General features: G+C 36.9%; 1 protein-coding gene across 1 annotated transcript in view; it reads left to right on the top strand.

Moving 5' to 3' along the window:
• The window catches only part of LOC123662184 (cell growth regulator with RING finger domain protein 1-like), a 67,946-nt gene extending 52,075 nt beyond the window's left edge, over positions 1–15,871 (top strand). The window contains exons 6-7 of the mRNA XM_045597068.1: positions 3,866–4,022; positions 15,434–15,871. Of these exons, the coding sequence (XP_045453024.1) occupies positions 3,866–4,022; positions 15,434–15,573 (297 nt within the window). The 3' untranslated portion in view covers positions 15,574–15,871. The remainder of the gene's footprint in view (positions 1–3,865; positions 4,023–15,433) is intronic.
• Positions 15,872–19,993: the final 4,122 nt, after the last annotated feature.

Genomic DNA, 19,993 nt, shown 5'->3' with positions numbered 1-19,993 from the left:
TGAATTTCTTTCATTATAATGAAACAAATTTTTCGGATGTTATCCTCCCGTGACCATGTTTGCTGTAAAGTATCCGAAACGTCGGGCATTTAAAAACGTAATAAATCAAAGAAGTTATATTATAATGGTTGAAAAATCCTTTTCGTGTTAGATAACTCAAAAGGGTAAATACCGAGGCTACTTTTTCGGTGGAAATTTATAACAGAATACCTGTAATAATTCATAAACTGTTACTTTTTTCTCCCACTCTTCATCTCATCTCGTCCCAATATCTGTTACCTACCTTAAAATGATATTATTTTAAATATTATTTCACGAAATCTCATTTTTTTTTTTTTCGAGGAATAGCAATATGAAACGGACCAAACTACATCGTCAATACTCGGTCACATTTCCTAACCCATAGCAAGATACTATAATTTATCTGTATTATATGAACAGCTGAATACAATTACGTTATTTAAATAGGTGGCATAATTATTGTGTTCGCTCGCAAACGAACAAAAAATACCGACTTAAATTTTTATTGACTATTGAAATACTTATGCATTATTACGGCTATATCAAAATGCAAAAAAAAAAATTGAAGTCGGTTAGATACTAAAATCTTGACCATTTATCGGAATGTAATTTTTTGAATTAAAATGCAGATACGGTATCAAAACAGATTAGCTCATAACAGATAAAAAATCGGCCAAGTGCGAGTCGGACTCGCGCACCGAGGGTTCCGTACAAAAATTATTAAAAATATTTTTATTATATGATGTAACTAGAAATTTATGCTTTTCGCAATTTTTCCTTTATCTGTATGTACTATAAGAAGTTGCTTCTTACCAAATTTCCCGGTTTTGATTACGTTGTGAATTTCGAAAGTTTGCAGCATAAACGGCTGTATATTTTGATCACGCTGGCTTAGAAGTTTGATTTTTTCATAGCTCTCAGGGACAGTAGACCTGAGAATTTGATATGAATTTCAGCTTGATATCTCCGTGCATTCCTGAGAAAAAGGGTCTTGACAGACAGACGGACAACAATGTGATCCTATAAGGATTCCGTTTTTTCTTTTTGAGTTACGGAACCCTAAAAAGACGCGAGAAGATAGACAAAAAAAAATCGCAAAACAACAATTTTTTCCCAAGATTCTTGATAGTATTTTTTTCAATTAATCATATTTGACATTGAAACAAAACCGTGTGTAAATACCTAAATACGTATTATTTGCAATAAATTTTGTTATCAATTTAAAATAGAAAAAAAGATACCAAAAAAAAAAACAGATAACTTCGAAGATCTTTACAAAAATTTATATTTTTTTTTTCCCAAACAATGTTTCACGCAATGTTATAGTGCTGTTATGATATACTGTGAAAATAGTATAGAACAATTTGTCTTTTAAAAGAACGTTCCAGTAATGCTTTTTAGTATTTGTTACTTAAATTTTAGCGTCAAATCCCTCTGCTATTTATCGGCCTATTTTCGAGGGTAGTTGTAAAACAATAACCCAATTTTCCTATTTAAAGAAGAAATTTTCAATGGTTTATTCAAAATTTGAACTTTATAAAATCTCCAGATGTTTCTACTGTAGTTTGGGAACAGTTTAATTCCTCTCAAGTCTTATATAATGTAATTCCTATAAAAACAATTTTTTTTTAAGTATGTCTTTATTAACAAGGCGGTAAAAAACTTGACTACTTTTGAAAATTAGCTCATATTACGTTATTTGATAATTGTTTAGTTTTGAGGTTGTAAAAGCACTAATTAATTATTTATGTAACCGTAAAGCTGAATCAATCAGACCTAACGTGAAGCGTTCATAAATATACACATAAACAACAATAAATAATTACAAGAAAATAGAAAATAAATGAATAATACAATGTACAAAGAAAGTAACGATCATATTAAATTTTATTTATGACAACAAATGATAGACATGACAATACTATTTGACACTATGTTACATTTGCAATTATACTTATATCTATGAGCAGTTAAAAAACCGTAAAAAACATGATTTATATACTATTTTTATAGCCTGTGTACTAGAACTGCTTACGATTTCGTAGTGGATAAACAACTATAATAATATAAAACTTCTTCCATATAATGTGCCATAATCATCTCAATCAATCAATCACATCAGCCTATCGCAGTCCACTACTGGACATAGGCCTCCACAAGTTCGACCCAAAAATGGCGTGAACTCGTGTGTTTTGCCTATAGTCACCACGCTGGGCAGGCGGGTTGTTCCTGTTACTTCCTAGGTGGTAATGGAACTGTGTGTTTCTCAGTCGATAGAGCCAGGGCCAGTAAAACTACCATATACCCGGAAAACGCATAGCAATTTATTAAAAATATTCTTAAACTATATGTAATTTAGAAAACGAAACGTTAGCATGTTTAAACACAGGGCAGCGCCATCTAGTTTTACTTTATAGAACTATTCTAACAATTATAACTAAATAATATAATGATTTCCAAATTATACACTGTGTTATCCCTTAGTCGCCTCTTACGACACCCACGGGAAGAGAGGAGGTGGCTATATTCTTTAATTCCGTAAACACACAGCATAATCATCTATCTTCTATATATTTGTAAGAACCTTAAAACCTGTTTAATAGGGCCCTGCCGCAAAATTTGTTCTTAGAGGACATCTACTAACTGTTAACTACACATCCTGCCAAACTTAAAGCTTGTAGCACAAAAATGAAGGACTTTCATAAAAACTTGTAAAACCCTTAGACCCCCTTTAATTCGGCTCTATCGAAAAATATGTTCTTAGAGGACTCCTAGTAACTACAAATACGTCCCTACCAAATTTCTTTATGGGGTCCAGTAGTTTTTGAGATTTCGTGATGATCGAACGATCTAACCATTTGACACACCATATTATTAAACTTGCATTATCGCGTCAAGTAATACAAAGAGTTAATAAGAAAATTTGTCAATAAGCGACCATTAATAAAAATACTGAGGTAGGGCACAGCAGCACTGAGGTAGGGCACAGCAGGAATTTCCTGCTCAAAATATGGAGCAGCCCGACTGGGGTAGTACCTCGACCTTACAGAAGATCACAGCAAAATAATACTGTTTTCAAGCAGTATTGTGTTCCTGTTGGTGAGTAAGGTGACCAGAGCTCCTGGGGGGGGGGATTGGGGATTGGGTCGGCAACGCGCTTGCGATGCTTCTGGTGTTGCAGGCGTCTATAAGCTACGGTAATCGCTTACCATCAGGTGAGCCGTACGCTTGTTTGCCGACCTAGTGACATAAAAAAAAAAAAAAAAATTCAAAATGATAATTCCGTTAATATGTATCAAGCTTGATGTGCTAATCTAGTAACAATTTAGAAGTACTATTTTTATAATAAATCTGGAATATCGATGGCATTAGTAAGACTATATAAGAACATTTGATCTAATAAATCTCTTATTTAGATTTTGAATTTTTTTGCTGGCTTTGAAATACACAGGCCGAAGACGGGCAGCAGCGTCTTTGGTGCGACAAAGCCAGCTCTGCGGTCACCAACCCGCCTGCCCAGCGTGGTGATTATGGGCAAAACACATGAGTTCACGCCATTTTTTAAGTGAACTTGTGAAGGCCTATGTCCAGTAGTGGACTTTGAAAGGCTGATTTGATTATTAAACTTGCGTTCTTCCGCCAACACACGGCTGTACATGAAGGCATACCATAGCTAAAATTATATGTGAAAAAAAAATTATACAGTAAACAGTAAAGCTGATTAAATAAGTAAATTTAAAATCTGCATCTTTAAAATCTCAAAAACCAGTGGCTCAACAGTTTTAGTAAGGTGATATACATATGTAATTATAGTAGGGTAACGTAGAACGCGACGTGATTGCAGCAACTGTACGTGTCGGGCGAGGCGGGCGAGGGCGAGGGCGAGGGCGAGGCGGGCGGCGGGTACGCGCGCGAGGCGCTGTGCTGCGTGTGCGCCGCCGCGCCGCTGTCGCGCGCGCTGCTGCCGTGCCGCCACGCCTGTCTGTGCGCGCGCTGCCTGCGTGAGTACACTCGTATAGGGACACGAAAAAAGTATCGACACTTTGTGGTATCGAGTACATTACCATTCGATACCGATACTTTTGTACTCGATACTTTTACTCAATAAATACTTTTTGGCAGGTATCGTGTGGAAAGTTTTAAATGAGTACTTATTACCTTTTTTTTTGTTGATTGAAATTTGTACGATAATTTAAAGCGACGACCATTTTTTTTGGAAGTCGAAGATTAATTCGTCTGGGTATCAAGTACTTTTGTGTTTGTACTCGATACCTAAAGTATCGATACTTTTGTTTAGATACTTATATGAGTAAGATACTTTTTTTTCGATACTACTTATGAATACAGTATCGATACTTTGTATTCGATACCGTGTCCCTACACTCGTACAACTGTACGTGGCGGGCGAGGCGGGCAAGGGCGAGGACGAGGACGAGGCGGGCAAGGCGGGCGAGGCGGGTGAGGCGCGCGAGGACGAAGACTTATCTAGGCCGTTACAGCTCTACTCTACACTAACGTTTGTCGGTAAACAGTACGATGGTACTGTGCGCTGGCGCTCGCGGGGGGATTCGTCGTCGTCTGAGCGTTTGTGATGTGTATTGTGTCTGTTTCTGGACCCCGACACAGGAGAAAACCCTATTGACTGACCCCAGTGGGCGTGTAGCGTTTAACACAAACGATTAGACTATAAAAAAACATTTCTATGGTCTACACAAACTCTTGTCAGTAACAGTTTGATGATACTTTGTCGAACATACAACCCAAATATCTAGAGCATACCAATTATCTGTATGGTCTACACGAACATTTACAACTTAACATTAAAATTTCCTCAAAGACTGAAATACGTATAGTCATTTTTGACCTGTAAGTAGTCCAAATATAAAGTTTCACGTTTCTAACTTTAAAAATGACGAACTTGTCATACAAAGTAAAGCAATAAAGCAACATATATGTAAATCCCTTAGAGATATAGTTGTTCAAAATCCGCTATAAACGGACGTCTACTAATTATAAACTTGAAAAGTGTGTCAAACAAAAAATGCTTGCGAAAGCCCTTAGACCTCCTTAATTCGGACCTGTCGCAAAATCCATCTTACTAACTATAATCTACCTCTGCGTCAAATGCTAATGTCAAGCCCGAAAAATTAAGGACTTGTAAAAACTTGTTATCACCCGCAAAATTTGTTCTTAGGGGACGTTTACTAACTATTGACTTCTGTTTTTTTGTCAAAATTCAAGCTTGTATCACAACAAATTTAAGACTTTCATATAAACTTATTAGAACCCTTAGACCCCTTTAATCCGGCCCTATCAAAAAAGCCGTTCTTAGCGGACTCCTAATAAATATAAACTACGTCCCTGCCAAATTTCTTTTTTATAGGTCCAGTAGTTTTTGAGATTTCGTGATGATTGAATTATCTAACGATTTCATACATGTTACTAACTGACCCCGCAAACGTTGTTTTGCCATATATATTATTAACCACTTAATCCCCCCCCCCCCTATAGCTTCGGGGTATGAAAAATAAATGTTGTTCGATTCTCAGACCTACCCAATATGCACACAAAATTTCATGAGAATCGGTCAAGCAGATTCGGAGGAGTTTAACTACAAACACCGAGACACGAGAATTTTATATATTAGATTAAACTGGCGTCAACAACAAGTACTTCTTGACTAGCACGTTGGTGGAGTTTGTAGCGACCCTGCTTTCTGTTCCGAGGGTTGTGGGTTCAGTTCCCACCCCGAGTCTGGGTGTAATATAAATATTTATTTATATATTCATATATGTATTATTTACAAGTATATTTATCGAAATATATATATGTAGCTATACCAGTCAGCTGTTACCTATAACACAAGCAATAAGTTGCTTACTTTAGGAACAGACGACCGTGTGTTTATTTTGTAGATATTTATTTATATTTATTTACTTCCTTTTAAATTCAACAAAACTGTATTTAATACATTTATTTTACATTCAATTGGTCAGGGACATACATAAATACATACATACATACATACATTAATATTAGATTGTGATCCTGTGTGTTAATTTAGTTTTAATTAATGCATTATATTATTTGAATATTTAAATATTTAAACTGAATGAATATTCATAACCAGGAACAAATTTCTGTAACTAATTTGCTAATAGCTATTTATTATTAATGAGTTTAATGTTAAATGTCTAAATAATTAAAAACCATTAAATGTTCGTTGGACATCCAATTATTTATCCTCTTGCCCGTTGGACCGACGATCTACGTAAGATGTAGGCTGGATGAGGATTGCGGACAACCGGGATGTCTGGCGCGAACTTGGGGAGGCCTATGTCCAGCAGTATAAAGCCGACCGGTGGCGGGATAACCATCCAACTGCTAACTTTGAAATACACAGGCCGAAGACGGGCAGCAGCGTCTTCGGTGCGACAAAGCCAGTACTGCGGTCACCAACCCGCCTGCCCAGCGTGGTGACTATGGGCAACACACATGAGTTCGCGCTATTTTTGGCGTAAGCTTGTGGAGGCCTATCTCCAGCAGTGGACTGTATAGGTTGTAATGATGATGATAATGATGATGTCCAGCAGTGGACTGCAATAGCCTTAACTGACTGACTGACTGGGCCTAAGAATATAATAAAATTTGTGTTAATTAATGATATATTTTAATCGATAGTAGTTTACTTAGGTTTTGGTAATGTCCGATTGCTGGTATAATCAGTATTTTGTATAATTACTTGTTTACGCGAGCAATAATTTGAAGTAATTAATAACATTATTAATGCATTAAAATATCTGTAGTTCATGAAAGTATCGAATGGAGTATAATTAACTAACTAATAATAACTAACTACAATTAACTTAACTGAGGTAGGGCACAGGAGGAATTTTTTGCTCAAAATATGGAGCAGCCCGACTGGGGTAGTACCTCGACCTTACAGAAGATCACAGCAAAATAATACTGTTTTCAAGCAGTATTGTGTTCCTGTTGGTGAGTAAGGTGACCAGAGCTCCTGGGGGGATTGGGGATTGGGTCGGCCACGCGCTTGCGATGCTTCTGGTGTTGCAGGCGTCTATAAGCTACGGTAATCGCTTACCATCAGGTGAGCCGTACGCTTGTTTGCCGACCTAGTGATAAAAAAAATCCACGGTGTACTGAATACACATTACACAAAATTGTAAAGCTTGTTTTTCTCTTTTTTGTTATTATTTGTCGCAGTCTGAGTTTTCGTTTTTTAATAATTAATTTTTATTATTTACTTTTAAAATAGCTGCCTTTGTAATAAACAATTCGGCATTGAAGTCTCTGAGTGAACGATAAATCACCCGTAATTTCCCACTTTTTGGGTGGGATTTTTTTTTCTCGGGGTATACCCTATCTAATAAAAAAAAAGTTTTATAAAATGGAAAAATCTATAAAAAGTTATGCGTTCTTGAAAACCTCCGTTTTTTCGTTGTAAGTTAAAATATTATCGTCAAACATTGAGAACTTACTTTAAATTATCGAATTTTATTTTGTTTTTGTTTTTCTCGTAAATAACCTTTACCTAACCTAACATTTCCTCCGATAGAAATATAAACCAATATCCAATATGCATGAACGTGATACGTGTGTCATTAGGTATTCGCTCCGTGAACCGATGATCCTCATCGCCAACAATAAGTAGGAAGCGGTCGCGAGTACTAACTTAGCGACCTCGTCGTCGCTTATTATTGTTAATAAATATAACGTAACATTTACTCTATCTTTATATTCGTTGAAATGACTTATTTCGGTATTTGTCGATCTATACAAATGAAAATAAATCGGCGAAACGTATTACGATTGCAATAAATTAGATTTTTTTAATGTGTTCCATATTGTAAATAAATAAATCGTCATGAAATGGTTTGTACAATAGAAAATTGAGAAATAATAAATATAATCGATAACAAGTTCCGGGTCAGTTATCTATCTATCGATCTATCTATCTATCTACCTACCTATCCATCTATCTATCTATCTATCTACCTATCCATCTATCTATCTACCTATCCATCTATCCATCTATCTATCTATCTATTTATTTACGTAATTAAAATGTCGTGTCACGGAGTTTGGCCGGACTAATGATGTGTAACTTTGTCAAATTTAAAATATAGGCTATATTTTATTTCGATTAATGCCGCGAGTGAAACCGCGGACACAGCTTAGTATGAATATAAAATATATTGTTAGACAACTTTAATAAATGCACTGTCACGTGCTTCTACGTTTTAAACATAATTTCAAAATCCCAAGACAGCGTATTTAAATCATATTTACCAGTATATTCCACAGATAAGCAAAAATTATTATTTATTAATTGGATGTAAACATTTTCACCTCCGTATGGAACAGTTACAATAAATGTGTATGATTGTCAGAAAATCATATACACTAATGATTTAATAGATATCCCATTAAAAAGTAATTTGAAAAAAAAAGGCACGTGTTAGACCATGTAGGTCAGATTATTGTGACACAAGATAAATATGAATCAAGTGATTTAAGTAATGGATTTTTAACTTAAAAAAAACTATTATTACTAATAGTTCTAACTGCGCTTTACAACATATATTCAAAGTTAAACATTAACGAACGAGTGTGTATTAAGTGATTTTTTTTTAAAAGTATAGTAATCGATAAATCAAAATGGCCTCCATTAGCTCCCCATGTGAAGTTTTATTCAGTTAGCGTACCGGTCACGGCAACTGTTCGGTGAATTCGATGTATTTATGATTGTTATAATTATGCGTTTTATAATTTTTGTACTATATTTTTGAAATGAAACATACATCTATTTTTCTTGTATTTTTTTCTAAATTTTACAGTTTAATTATAAAATACATTTGTTATCAAAATAAATTAAATTTAAAAAGGTATCAATAATAACGTAAGGTGCTATAAAATAGCAGGAGGCAGTAGATCATGGAAAAATCTGGAAATTTTTAAAGATACTCTGAGTTGGCAAAACCAAACAATGCGCACTGCAAATTCCTTTGACTATAAACTCAATGAGAATTTTACTTATTCTGTCACTACGGACACTGCGATCGAATCCGATATTCTAAGTCACCTTTCTGACTTTTTTATCCTAGTACACCTCTTTACCTCAAGAAGCGTCAGTCCTGGATTTATAAATAGGCCGTATAGGCCGCTACCTAGTGGCGGCAGCGTCCTAAGGGCGGCAGATTTCAGAGGACGGTCACTTGATTGATGAAGACCGTCTTCATTGTCTCAAGAAAAAATGAATTCTCTAGCTCTTCTCTACATAGAAGCAGATATAATGAATACCATAAACTATGGTGATATTATAGATGATTTTGCTATTAAAAAGGCCCGTAAAAAATTGTATATCTTGTTTCTTTTTTACGCTTTCTTTCTTAATGACTAATTGATTCGTTTATTTAACTTTCATTCGTTTATTTAAATAATAATTTTCAAATTATTATTTAAGAAAGGTATGTACATGGGGCGGCAGAAATAAAGTGGCCTACACTCATAAAAAATATAAATCCGGCACTGAGGAGCGTTACAAGTATCTTTGTAATAAGCACGAACGCACCCTCAGATCCGAAACTAGTTTGATAATCGAAACTCCAGCTCACACTGCTTCTTTTACTCCAACTCTTTTTTCAGTTAAAGCTGTTCAACTTTAGAACGCTCTACCTCCTGCTATAAAACACGTCCAATCCTTGTCTTGCTTCAAAAATTACCTCAAGGTCATTACTACGTCATAAACTGTTCAACTTTGGAACGCTCTACCTCCTGCTATAAAACAAGCCCAATCCGCGTCTTGCTTCAAAAATTACCTCAAGGTCATTACTACGTCATATAATATGTCGTTTGATACGTCATAATTCTTTTTAATATCTCTGCATAAATCATGTATGAGTATTGTTACACCTGTATTATGTATTCTATGTATTTATCCACATAATGTGTTTCATTTATATGTATATTATGTCTGTCTATTGTAATATCTGTATATCTACGTATCTTATATATCTGCTAATTGCAACTCTCCTAGGTGACACTATTCATTAGGTACTTCTCTTTGTTTACTTCACTTCCCTACCGAATTCACTATTTACTATTTATATACTAAAATTACTGATTAGTAAATTTAGCTTTAGTTACCATATAATATAATACCATTTATCATAAGTTCATGCTATTTTATTTTTCTTAGTTTTCTGTTTTTGTCTACTAACACCATTTTTGATTCTTTGATTTATTTTTACTTATTGATTTTTTTATTTTGTTTTGTTTTACTAACCCAATATGGACTTTAGTCGGCAATAAGGAATTATTATTATTATTATTATTGTACTGAATTTCACTCCGCCCGCCCAATAAATAATAGATAGATATATTATAATAACTACTTATATAAATAATATAGTAAATTTACTTATACTTACATATATAAATATAAGCGGGTGGAGGAATAGCCCCGGCAGGGAGATCAAACGGCCGGGGGTTAGGGCTGTAGGCTGAGAAACCGGCGGACAATCCTAGCCGAGTCAAGTAACACCGCCTTCTGCATCCTGGCTGCGAGCGAACCGTCCCGGATCCCCAGTTGCCTCAGATGGTGAGCGAGGCTAACCGGGATCAAACCGTTGGCAGATATTACGATAGGGATTATTTCAGCAGACCCCACACCCCACATGTCGACAATCTCGTGCGCCAGATCCAGATATTTACGTTTTTTCTCAGTCTCGGCTTTCACGAGGTTCTCGTCATGCGGGACGGTGATGTCCACTAAAAATACCCTCGACCGTGCCCTGTCCATCACCACGATATCAGGCTTGTTCGCCAGTATCGTCCTGTCTGTGGCGATAGGCAGGTCCCAGTAGAGCCGGACTCCGTCGCGTTCGAGTACTGGCACCGGTGAGTATTGGTAATACGGCATCCTCTGTTCCAGAAGACCGTACATAAGAGCAAGCTCTTGGTGGAGAATCTTGGCCACTTGGTTGTGTCTGTGCAAGTACTCAGTATTAGCAAGCACGGAACAACCCGAAAGCACATGCCTGAGTGACTCACCGGGATGACGACAGGCTCGACAGAAGTCGGGAGTGCCATCCTTCAGGACGTGCTTTCGGTAGTTGTTCGTCTTGACCACCTGATCTTGTATTGCACAGACAAAACCTTCGGTTTCTCCAAAGAGGTCGCCGAATCGCAGCCACTGCACGGAGGCCTTACTGTCCACGTGTGGTGCGTGAAGCGCCTTGTAGAACCGTCCATGCAGTTCCTTCTCCATCCATACGGTCTCCCGGTCAGAGGTGCTCAGTACGACCGGTTTCTGCCAGTTCTCTTTGGCCAAGGCTAGGGGGGTTAGTCCTTTGTCACACATTGAAACGTCACCATGCAAAGCGCTGTCCCGTCTCGTTTCAAAGTAGGCCCTGAGGCTGCACACCTCGCGGTTATGCATAGTCTTAGCGCTTAACATGCCTCGACCACCACACTTCCGCGGGATGTACAGTCTCATGACCGACGACTTAGGGTGGTGCATGCGATGGTGCGTCATAGTTGTGCGGACTCTTCTGTCCAGGGCGTCAAGTTCGGTCTGAGTCCATCTGAGTATGCCAAAGGTGTACAAGAGAGTGGGCATGACCCAAGCGTTATAGGCTCGGACCTTGTTGGCTCCAGACAAGTAGCTCCGAAGAACTTTTGTCAGCCGTCCAAAAAAGATTTCACAAACTGCCTGTTTCATGTCCACTTCCTTCACCCCTATGCATTGTGACATACCCAGATACCGGTAAGATTCAGCTTCGGAAAGGGTCTTGAATGATGTTAATTCGAGACTAAGCTGCGACGATTGAGTCACCTGACCCCTGTCCACATGCACGACCGCACACTTATCTACTCCAAGCTGCATCCTGATGGAACTGCTGAACTCCGTAGTGATTTTCAGCAGTTCCTGCAGGCGTGCCGCGTTAGGTGCCAGCAATTTGAGGTCGTCCATGTAGAGAAGGTGGGAGACTTTAGTACCTCCTCTCCGAAACTGAAAGCCTGTCCCCGAACGCTCCAGCAGGGTGCTTAGAGGGTTCAAGGACAAGCAGAACCATAGTGGACTCAGGCAATCACCCTGGAAAATACCCCTCCGTATCCTGATTTGGTCATCCGCACCCGTCAGTCGCTCGCCCTGGAGACATAGGATCGTGCTCCATTGCCCCATACATACTCCGAGGAAGTCTCGAACTGCCTGGTCAACCTTGTACAGCTCGAGGACCCTCAGGAGCCATGAATGAGGTACCGAGTCGAAAGCCTTTTTGTAGTCGATCCAGGCGGCCGAAAAGTTCCGACGGTTGCGTCTGACAAGCTGGCCCGCCACAGAGTCGATGAGAAGGAGCTCCTTTGTACCGCGACCGCCTCCACGACATCCGTTCTGAGCTGCAGACAAGATATTAAACTCACCAATATGTCGTGAGATCTTACAGCTCAGAACGGACGTCAGTATCTTGTAGATGGAGGTCAGACACGTTATGGGGCGGTAGTTGGTGGGATCTGCGGTGTTGGTGGACTTAGGAGCTAAGTGAGTGATCCCGGTAGTGAAAAGGTTCGGGAGTGTCTTCCGATCTATTGCCTCTTGGTATTGTCGGGCCAAGGTCGCATGGCAGACTGAGAGCCCTTTCAGCCAGTAGTGATGCAGACCGTCGGCCCCCGGACTTTTCCAGTTCGGAGCCCGCCGGACCGCACCACTGACGTCCTCCGTAGAGATGGCGATTGGGTTCATCGGTTCGATTTTAGCACATGCGTCCTGAACCGCCGCAATCCAAGGGCCCTCCTCGTGCTCCACCTCCCCTGACCATATGTTGCGCCAGAAGGCGACGAGGTCAACCGTACTCGGTTTTAGGGAAGCAGAGCTCGATATCGGGTTCTCCAGCTTTCTATAGAACCTTTTCTGATCACTCACGAAGAGGCGATTTTGTCGAAAGCGCTCAACTCTCTCAGAGTACCTGCGAATGCGCTTTCCCCATGCCGCGATTCTCTGCTTCAGGCCGTCGATGCGCTCCGTTAGTTTATCGGCTATGTCAGGCTGATCGAGGCTGGTTACCCTGCGATATCAAAAAAAAAAAAAAAAAAAAAAAAAAAAAAAAAAAAAAAAAAAAAAAAAAAAAAAAAAAAAAAAAAAAAAAAAAAAAAAAAAGGCTGATCGAGGCTGATGCCTAGCCCGTTGAAGGCCATTCTAACAGAGCGCACAATCCTTGGCCTTGTGTTGCCCGACCTGAAAGCTAGCAGCCTACCAATGAGGGCCCTGGCCAGGTTGATACGGCGTTCTATTCTCCTCTTCCAGGCTGGTACGTCGCTATTCTTATGAGTAGCGCGTCCAGACTCCTGGGTCTTGGCTCCGACAAGGCGGTGCACCGCTAGAGCGGCGCCGAAGAGAATAGAACCCGTATCCTCCAAGCTGAGGCTGCCTTCCAAATAGGGCGGCAACAGTCTGTTGGCTGCCTCAATGGCATTCCGCGTCGCGGCATTGAGGGGGAGGCGAGAGAGTCGCGGTCTCATTTCCAGAGGAGCGCCTCGAGTCTCGGAAATCGCCTCTTGCAAGATCCCTCTCATCTGTTCTACTTTTTGGGCGACTGCTCCCTCAGTGATCACCTCCACAGGCGCTTCGCTACGAACGCCTTCCTGTTGCGTTGACACTTCGTTGCGCACCGTGGACACGGGTTCGACTTCAGGAGCAGCCTCACGTCGAAATCGTTCGAGCTCGGCGGCGTCAAATATGCCCTTTCGTTGGATGTACCGAGCTCGATCTGCCAGGTTCTGTTCCGTAACAGTTAGCGTAGGCTCAAGCAGTAGGAACTCGCGGTGCATTACTGCCCGGTAGCCAGTCCGCCCGGTTTCACGTCCTACAGCCCTATAGTACGCACGCATGACACTCTCGTTCATTTTCGGTGTCCATCTCATGCGACGTACTCCACCAGCGGCGGGCAACGAATGCTGAGTCCCTTGGGACTCTGTCGTCGCCAAGCCAACTGGCGGGGATGGTGGATAACCCGACCGGTCAGGTGGTGGTGCCGGTCGGCGGGGTTGGCTGGCGGCCCGCATGCTGCCACGTCCAGCGCCAGCTCCAGACGCGCCCTGGCGTCCCCCAGGCAGCGGCCCTATGCGCCTTTGTAAATCATCCTCCATCATAGTATTTTTTGAGTGCTAATATACTCACTTGGAGAGGCACTCACGCTCTCCAAGGAGGCTGCGCGGGTGTTATGCAGCTTTTGTTGCCCTTAGTCGCCTTTTACGACACCCTAGGCGTAGGAAGGGGTGGTCCTATTCTACTCTGCCGGGAACCACACGGCATTATTATTATTATTATTATTATTATTACTATACCGTGTCTTATATTATGCCCAATAGTTGTCTGGAACGGATCGCTCTTCTAACGATAAGACCGCCTTTTAACATCATTTTTTATTTCTAACATGTTATTGTTATAATTTTTGTTCAGTGTACTAAAGTGTATAAATATATAAATCGCCTTTCGCTAGGTCTTATGTCCTCAACATAAAACAATCAGTATTCTATACCCGCGGTCACATCCGATCACATCCGTGCCAATGCCAGAACTTTAAACTCTAAATCTTCGAGCGACCTTGTCGACCTATTCGGTGAGGATAATGTTAGGGTCGGTATTGTGTAGCAATACCAAGCAATATATCGTTATTGCTTTTGTATTTCGTAACTTAAAAATACTATTTCTTATTCCGTAAGTACTTAATCCCTAATATATTTATCCATATTTCTTCCAATACATTTATAAGGAATATATCTATACTAATAAGAAGGTTTTTATTTATAAGCCTAAAATATCAAGATAAAGCATGAAACAGAAGTACATGACTTATATTTTCTTTTATAAACCATATAATAACATAACTAAATATTATTCTACAAAAAAAAATCAATATTAAAAAAATATTCGGAAATTTTATAAGATTGATATCTTTAATATATATATTCACTTTGTCTTTTCTCAGTAACCTCCTATATATATCCTTATAGAAGGTACTAGGCCATCCGTCCATCTGCTTGTAACAGGTGTAGCGCAATCAATATGCCATGCATAAATGATGAGCGTCTTGGAAACAATGTTCTCGTACTTGAACGTAATATTTAGCAGGAATACATAGTGTTTACATATTTTCTGATTAATAATTTTACATTAATAGTAAAATGGGGTACTTTTTAACCGATTTCAAAGAAAAGAAGGAGGTTCTCAATTCGACTGTGTTTTTTTATGAGCCTCATCAACTTTTGGGTGTACCTGGGTGTAAAGCTGGTGCTTACCATGTGGTCCCATTAAAATTTTATCGAGGTCTATATACCCGAAATATTCTTGCAACGTCCCAAATTGTTATTTTTTTTTTTCACATTTCAGCTAAACTGGACAAGTGCCCGATTTGCCGCAGCGTAATAACGAGCTACTTCTGCATCAGAAACGAAGAGGAGCCTCTTTCAGAACTAAAACAGAACTTTCCCCTCAACAGACGCCTTCTCAATCTATTCCACTACCACTAGTAGTAAGTGCAAGTAAAATTTTATGAAACGTCTAATCTTCCAAAGGTTTGTCTGGTTTTTGTTCGAAGGCAAATGAAAGCGGCAAAGTAATAATTTATTTACAATATTCACTACAGTATTCACAGGTAATATGATTTTTAGCGAAGAAGTACAAATAAACGGCAGACGGCATTTACGGCAGAGAAAAATACAAACTCACATGGAGAGTTGAATTAGACGATTATTCTGAAACATTTAATGTTGTAAATTAATCAGAGTAACGATTGTTTGTAAAGATACGGTTAAAACTTTGGTTGACGTTAAACAAATGTTGAAAAATTATTGGCTTTAACTATATTTCGCGAATATCAGAACTAAACTACAAGATTTGATTTGGCTCTCATTAAGAAATTGAAAACACTCAGCACCTGCAGAAGTTTTTTAATTAGATTGGATAAATTATTTTAAATTCAATGTGATTTCTTATAAAGTAATCATTAAAATTAGAAGATTAGATGTTTCATAAAACTTAACGTTTACTGGTAATCCGTTAGATCTTATGATAGTTTAATTAGCATCTGAAATAAGATAATTTGGGATAAATCATTTGTAAGAAAAATAAATAAGAAAAATACAAAAACGGCACAAAGGTTTACATTTCTGTGATATGAAAAAGACCTTTTTTTTCGAACATGGAAACTAATACAAAATATAATAATTACAAATACTCCGGTAAATATTCTAGAACGTTAGTTTTGTTTTGAAAAATAAAGAACCTTAATTCATTATAAGATTTTTTATAGTGCCATCACAAGAGAGATTACAGCTTCCATCTCAAGCCTACTGAACCAACCGAAACACCATTGACTTGATTTCTAAATTTCAAATGATTTTGCTGTTGTTGCCTATAATCAGTTTCTGAATAAATAACAATAATTTTAAGAACTTAAAACCATATTGATATTGTATTTTCAGTTTCCTAAAAGCTTACGACCTTAGACTTTTGTTCGACTTTGATCTGTCGATAGTTAATTTTTTTTTCAACTACCGTCAAAAATGTATGAGTTGAAATATGCTAGTTTACGTGATTCCAATATTGTTTGAAATTGTTTTCTTGTAAACAAATAATTCTCAATCATGTCTGAACTGCCGAAACACCAAAAACAATTTATTCCTTCAAAGACATTATTATGTTAGTTTTTCTGCTTTATTTTATTACGAGGATGAGAATTGTAAAAAAAAATATGATTTTTTTTTATGAGACATCGAAATAAAAAAGATAACAACGTTTTGATGGTCTTTGTTGTGTCGAGTGCATTATTTAGTGATGTATCTAAAAGACAAAATTATTTTAAGTTATCGATAGAAGTGTTTTTTTCTATTGTATAAATATATATATTTTTTTATTGTGTCTAGTCTTTATTTTTGCTTTGTATTTTTTTAATGTTTGCGTTATAAATTTAAATGGCTTAATGTATAATTCAGGCTTATATATAATACATATAAAAATAACTATAAAAATTGTTCCTATAACTCATTATTCATGTTATTGCGTTATACCTGCTTTTATTATTATTTTCGAATTAAATGAAATTTTTCAATACATTTAGTTTGGGATCATTCGTAAAGTACGAACAGAAAACGAAAAGAGAGATTATTGCTCAACGCGACGGAATTAAATTTCTGTTGATGTGTGGCCTATGATAGTCATTATTTTTATGGCTTATTTTACCAGTTGTTGGTATCAAATAATGGTATTCATCAGTAAACAGTAGGTTTTTGATATTTTATCCTTTTTAACCATCAAAATTCACTCTTTCTGTAAATCCAAATTTGTAGTTTATTAGTTGATGTGGACAGGCCCTAAGGGCTATTTTACTCGCTGGTAAACCGTGTCAGCCCTAACTTATGTGCCAGATAAACGCTTTCAACAACCAGTCTCTATCGTTATGTTTATATGCAACTTGCGTTGATTTATTTGACGTAGACTTACAAAAGGGGTGAATGGAAAAACGTATGTGTTGTTACGTGTTTTACAAATGATCCTTGAATCATTAGAGCAATTAAGAGTGTGGGTGCAATGTATGCAACTGTGATAAATGCTTTGTGAATTCGCTGAAATTTTGTAAATAATTAAATAAGTAAATTTTAAGTAATTTTAAATGTAAGTAATAATATAATTTTATTATTAATTTCGTTTCGATTGTCACGATATCGTAGCTTTATTCGGGCACTAGATACAGTTGTTTATTGTAAATGTTAAATTTAATTACTATTCGGCCTTCGTGTTACGATTTATCACCAATGGTCTTCCAATTAAAGAAATAATACATTTAAAAAAAAACTATTTTGTCACACTGTAAAGTAAAACTGTTGAACTTATGTAAGAGACGATATTTTTTTAATTATTAATGTTGATGTAACCTTGTTATTGATTTGAAACAAATTAAATATTCAATTATGAATTTATTTCTATTGAAAATATAATTTTTTTCAGACCTTATGTGCGTTATGCAAAAAAAAATTAAATTTTTAATTGTACTAATTTAGTTCGAAATGTTGATATTTTGAAAGACCAATTACTATTTTCTTACTTGTAGATTGAAACAAAATAACACTGTTATAATTTTAATGAACTTTGTAAAAGATTACTGATAAGTTGTTTGTATGATTAGACTTGATCTCAGTTGCAAAAAATATGTATATTTGGGAAACCGAAAACAAATGAAATAAAACCTCTAATACTGTAAAAATATTATAACTATTAGTTATTAATATTTTAAACAAACAATATATATTTATTTATATACTAATATATCTAAGAATTGTGACATCCAATAAGTAACGTAAAAATCTTGACTTAAAATATAAATGAGTTAAATCCATATAATGGCTAGTAGAATATAATAACATTTTGGTTATTTCCTCGAAAACATATATTATTTTACCACATTACTAAAATTCAAGTAATATGCATACAAGAAAAATAAAAAAAAGCGTGGTAATTAACTTTTTTTTATCATACTGGATTAATCTTTTTTTTTAATTTAAACGAGAGTACATTAATCAGCCATAATTAATTAATGTCAAATAAGATGTGTTTGGGTAAGATCGTACAACCCGTATATTCTGCGAAATACGAGATGTTCCTTAGTGTTGACAACGTAGAATGCAAGACTCTTTCACTTGATATGCGTGCAAATAAATGAAACTAATAGATGCAACTCATCGAAGAGTGGTCCGACCTTATCCAAACATACATTAATTAATAAATTCGAGTTTCAATTTTGTACCGTCCAAACATCATTAGAAAATGCCGTTGTTATATCCACAAAATTTCCAAATGAAAAACTACAATACACATAAGTAAAAAAACAAAAACATTAAGGGCTAATTTCAATGGTTTGATTATATGACTTAGTTTCAGATACTTATTAAATTATGTGTTAGGTATTTCCATTTTCAATCTGTGACACTTAAGGACCTGTTTCAACAGTTGTGGATAATGCTATTTGACGGATGCCAGTATCCGGCAGTGAAGTCTTTGATGCATTATTCTTTTTACCATCGAATTCTACTATATTTATGAGATATTTTTATTCGCATATATTAATCTCAAAGTTGCAGTTTATTTTTTGTTTCGGCTTTATTTTTGAGTTTTATTTCTCCGTATACTATTTATTTTCGCCCAAAGTTGGGCTAAAATCAGTGTTGAAATACGAAAGTTTAGAAGCTTGTATTTTTTAAATGTACACTTTTTTACGGTTTTGGGTACATACATACATAAATAATGACAAGATCAATTGATATTATCCTTAATTTTGAATAGTCAACGTCAAACATTGTAGAAGTTACTGTTATACGTTTGTATGGAAAGATGAGCGACTTGTTTAACCTTAACTTAAGAATCCAATTGGTAAATAAATAAGATTTTAACTTTCAGCAAATCATGAGATAAACGCGCCTATTGCCTGTTAGGGATAACGCTATTTGACGGATGACAGTATCCGACGGTAAAAAGTCTTTGATTCATTATTCTTTTTACCATCGAATTCTACTATATTTATGAGATATTTTTATTCGCATATATTAATCTCAAAGTTGCAGTTTATTAACTGAGGCGAAAGAGGTCCTACTGATTCTACCTTCCGCTGTCAAAGTCTATTTGTATTCGTCACCCGTCAAATAGCGCTACCCACAATCGGATAATTAGCGCCTAAAAATATATGACCGGTTGTCGATAACGTTATTTGACGGATGGCGGGGTATCGAACAGATAAAAGTTTTTCAAATATTATTCTCTTTTACTATCGAAATTCTTATATTCATCATATATTTCTACTCGCATATTTGAATCTAAAAGTTGTACATTAATTGAGGAGATACCTCCTGCTGTTAAAAACAGATCCTAATGGCCTATTCTACCTCCTGCTATTAAACT

This window comes from Melitaea cinxia, chromosome 18, assembly GCF_905220565.1.
Source record: "Melitaea cinxia chromosome 18, ilMelCinx1.1, whole genome shotgun sequence".
Lineage (NCBI taxonomy): Eukaryota > Metazoa > Arthropoda > Insecta > Lepidoptera > Nymphalidae > Melitaea > Melitaea cinxia.
The sequence above is the reverse complement of the archived record's forward strand: the minus strand, read 5'-3'. Positions and strand labels throughout refer to the sequence as shown.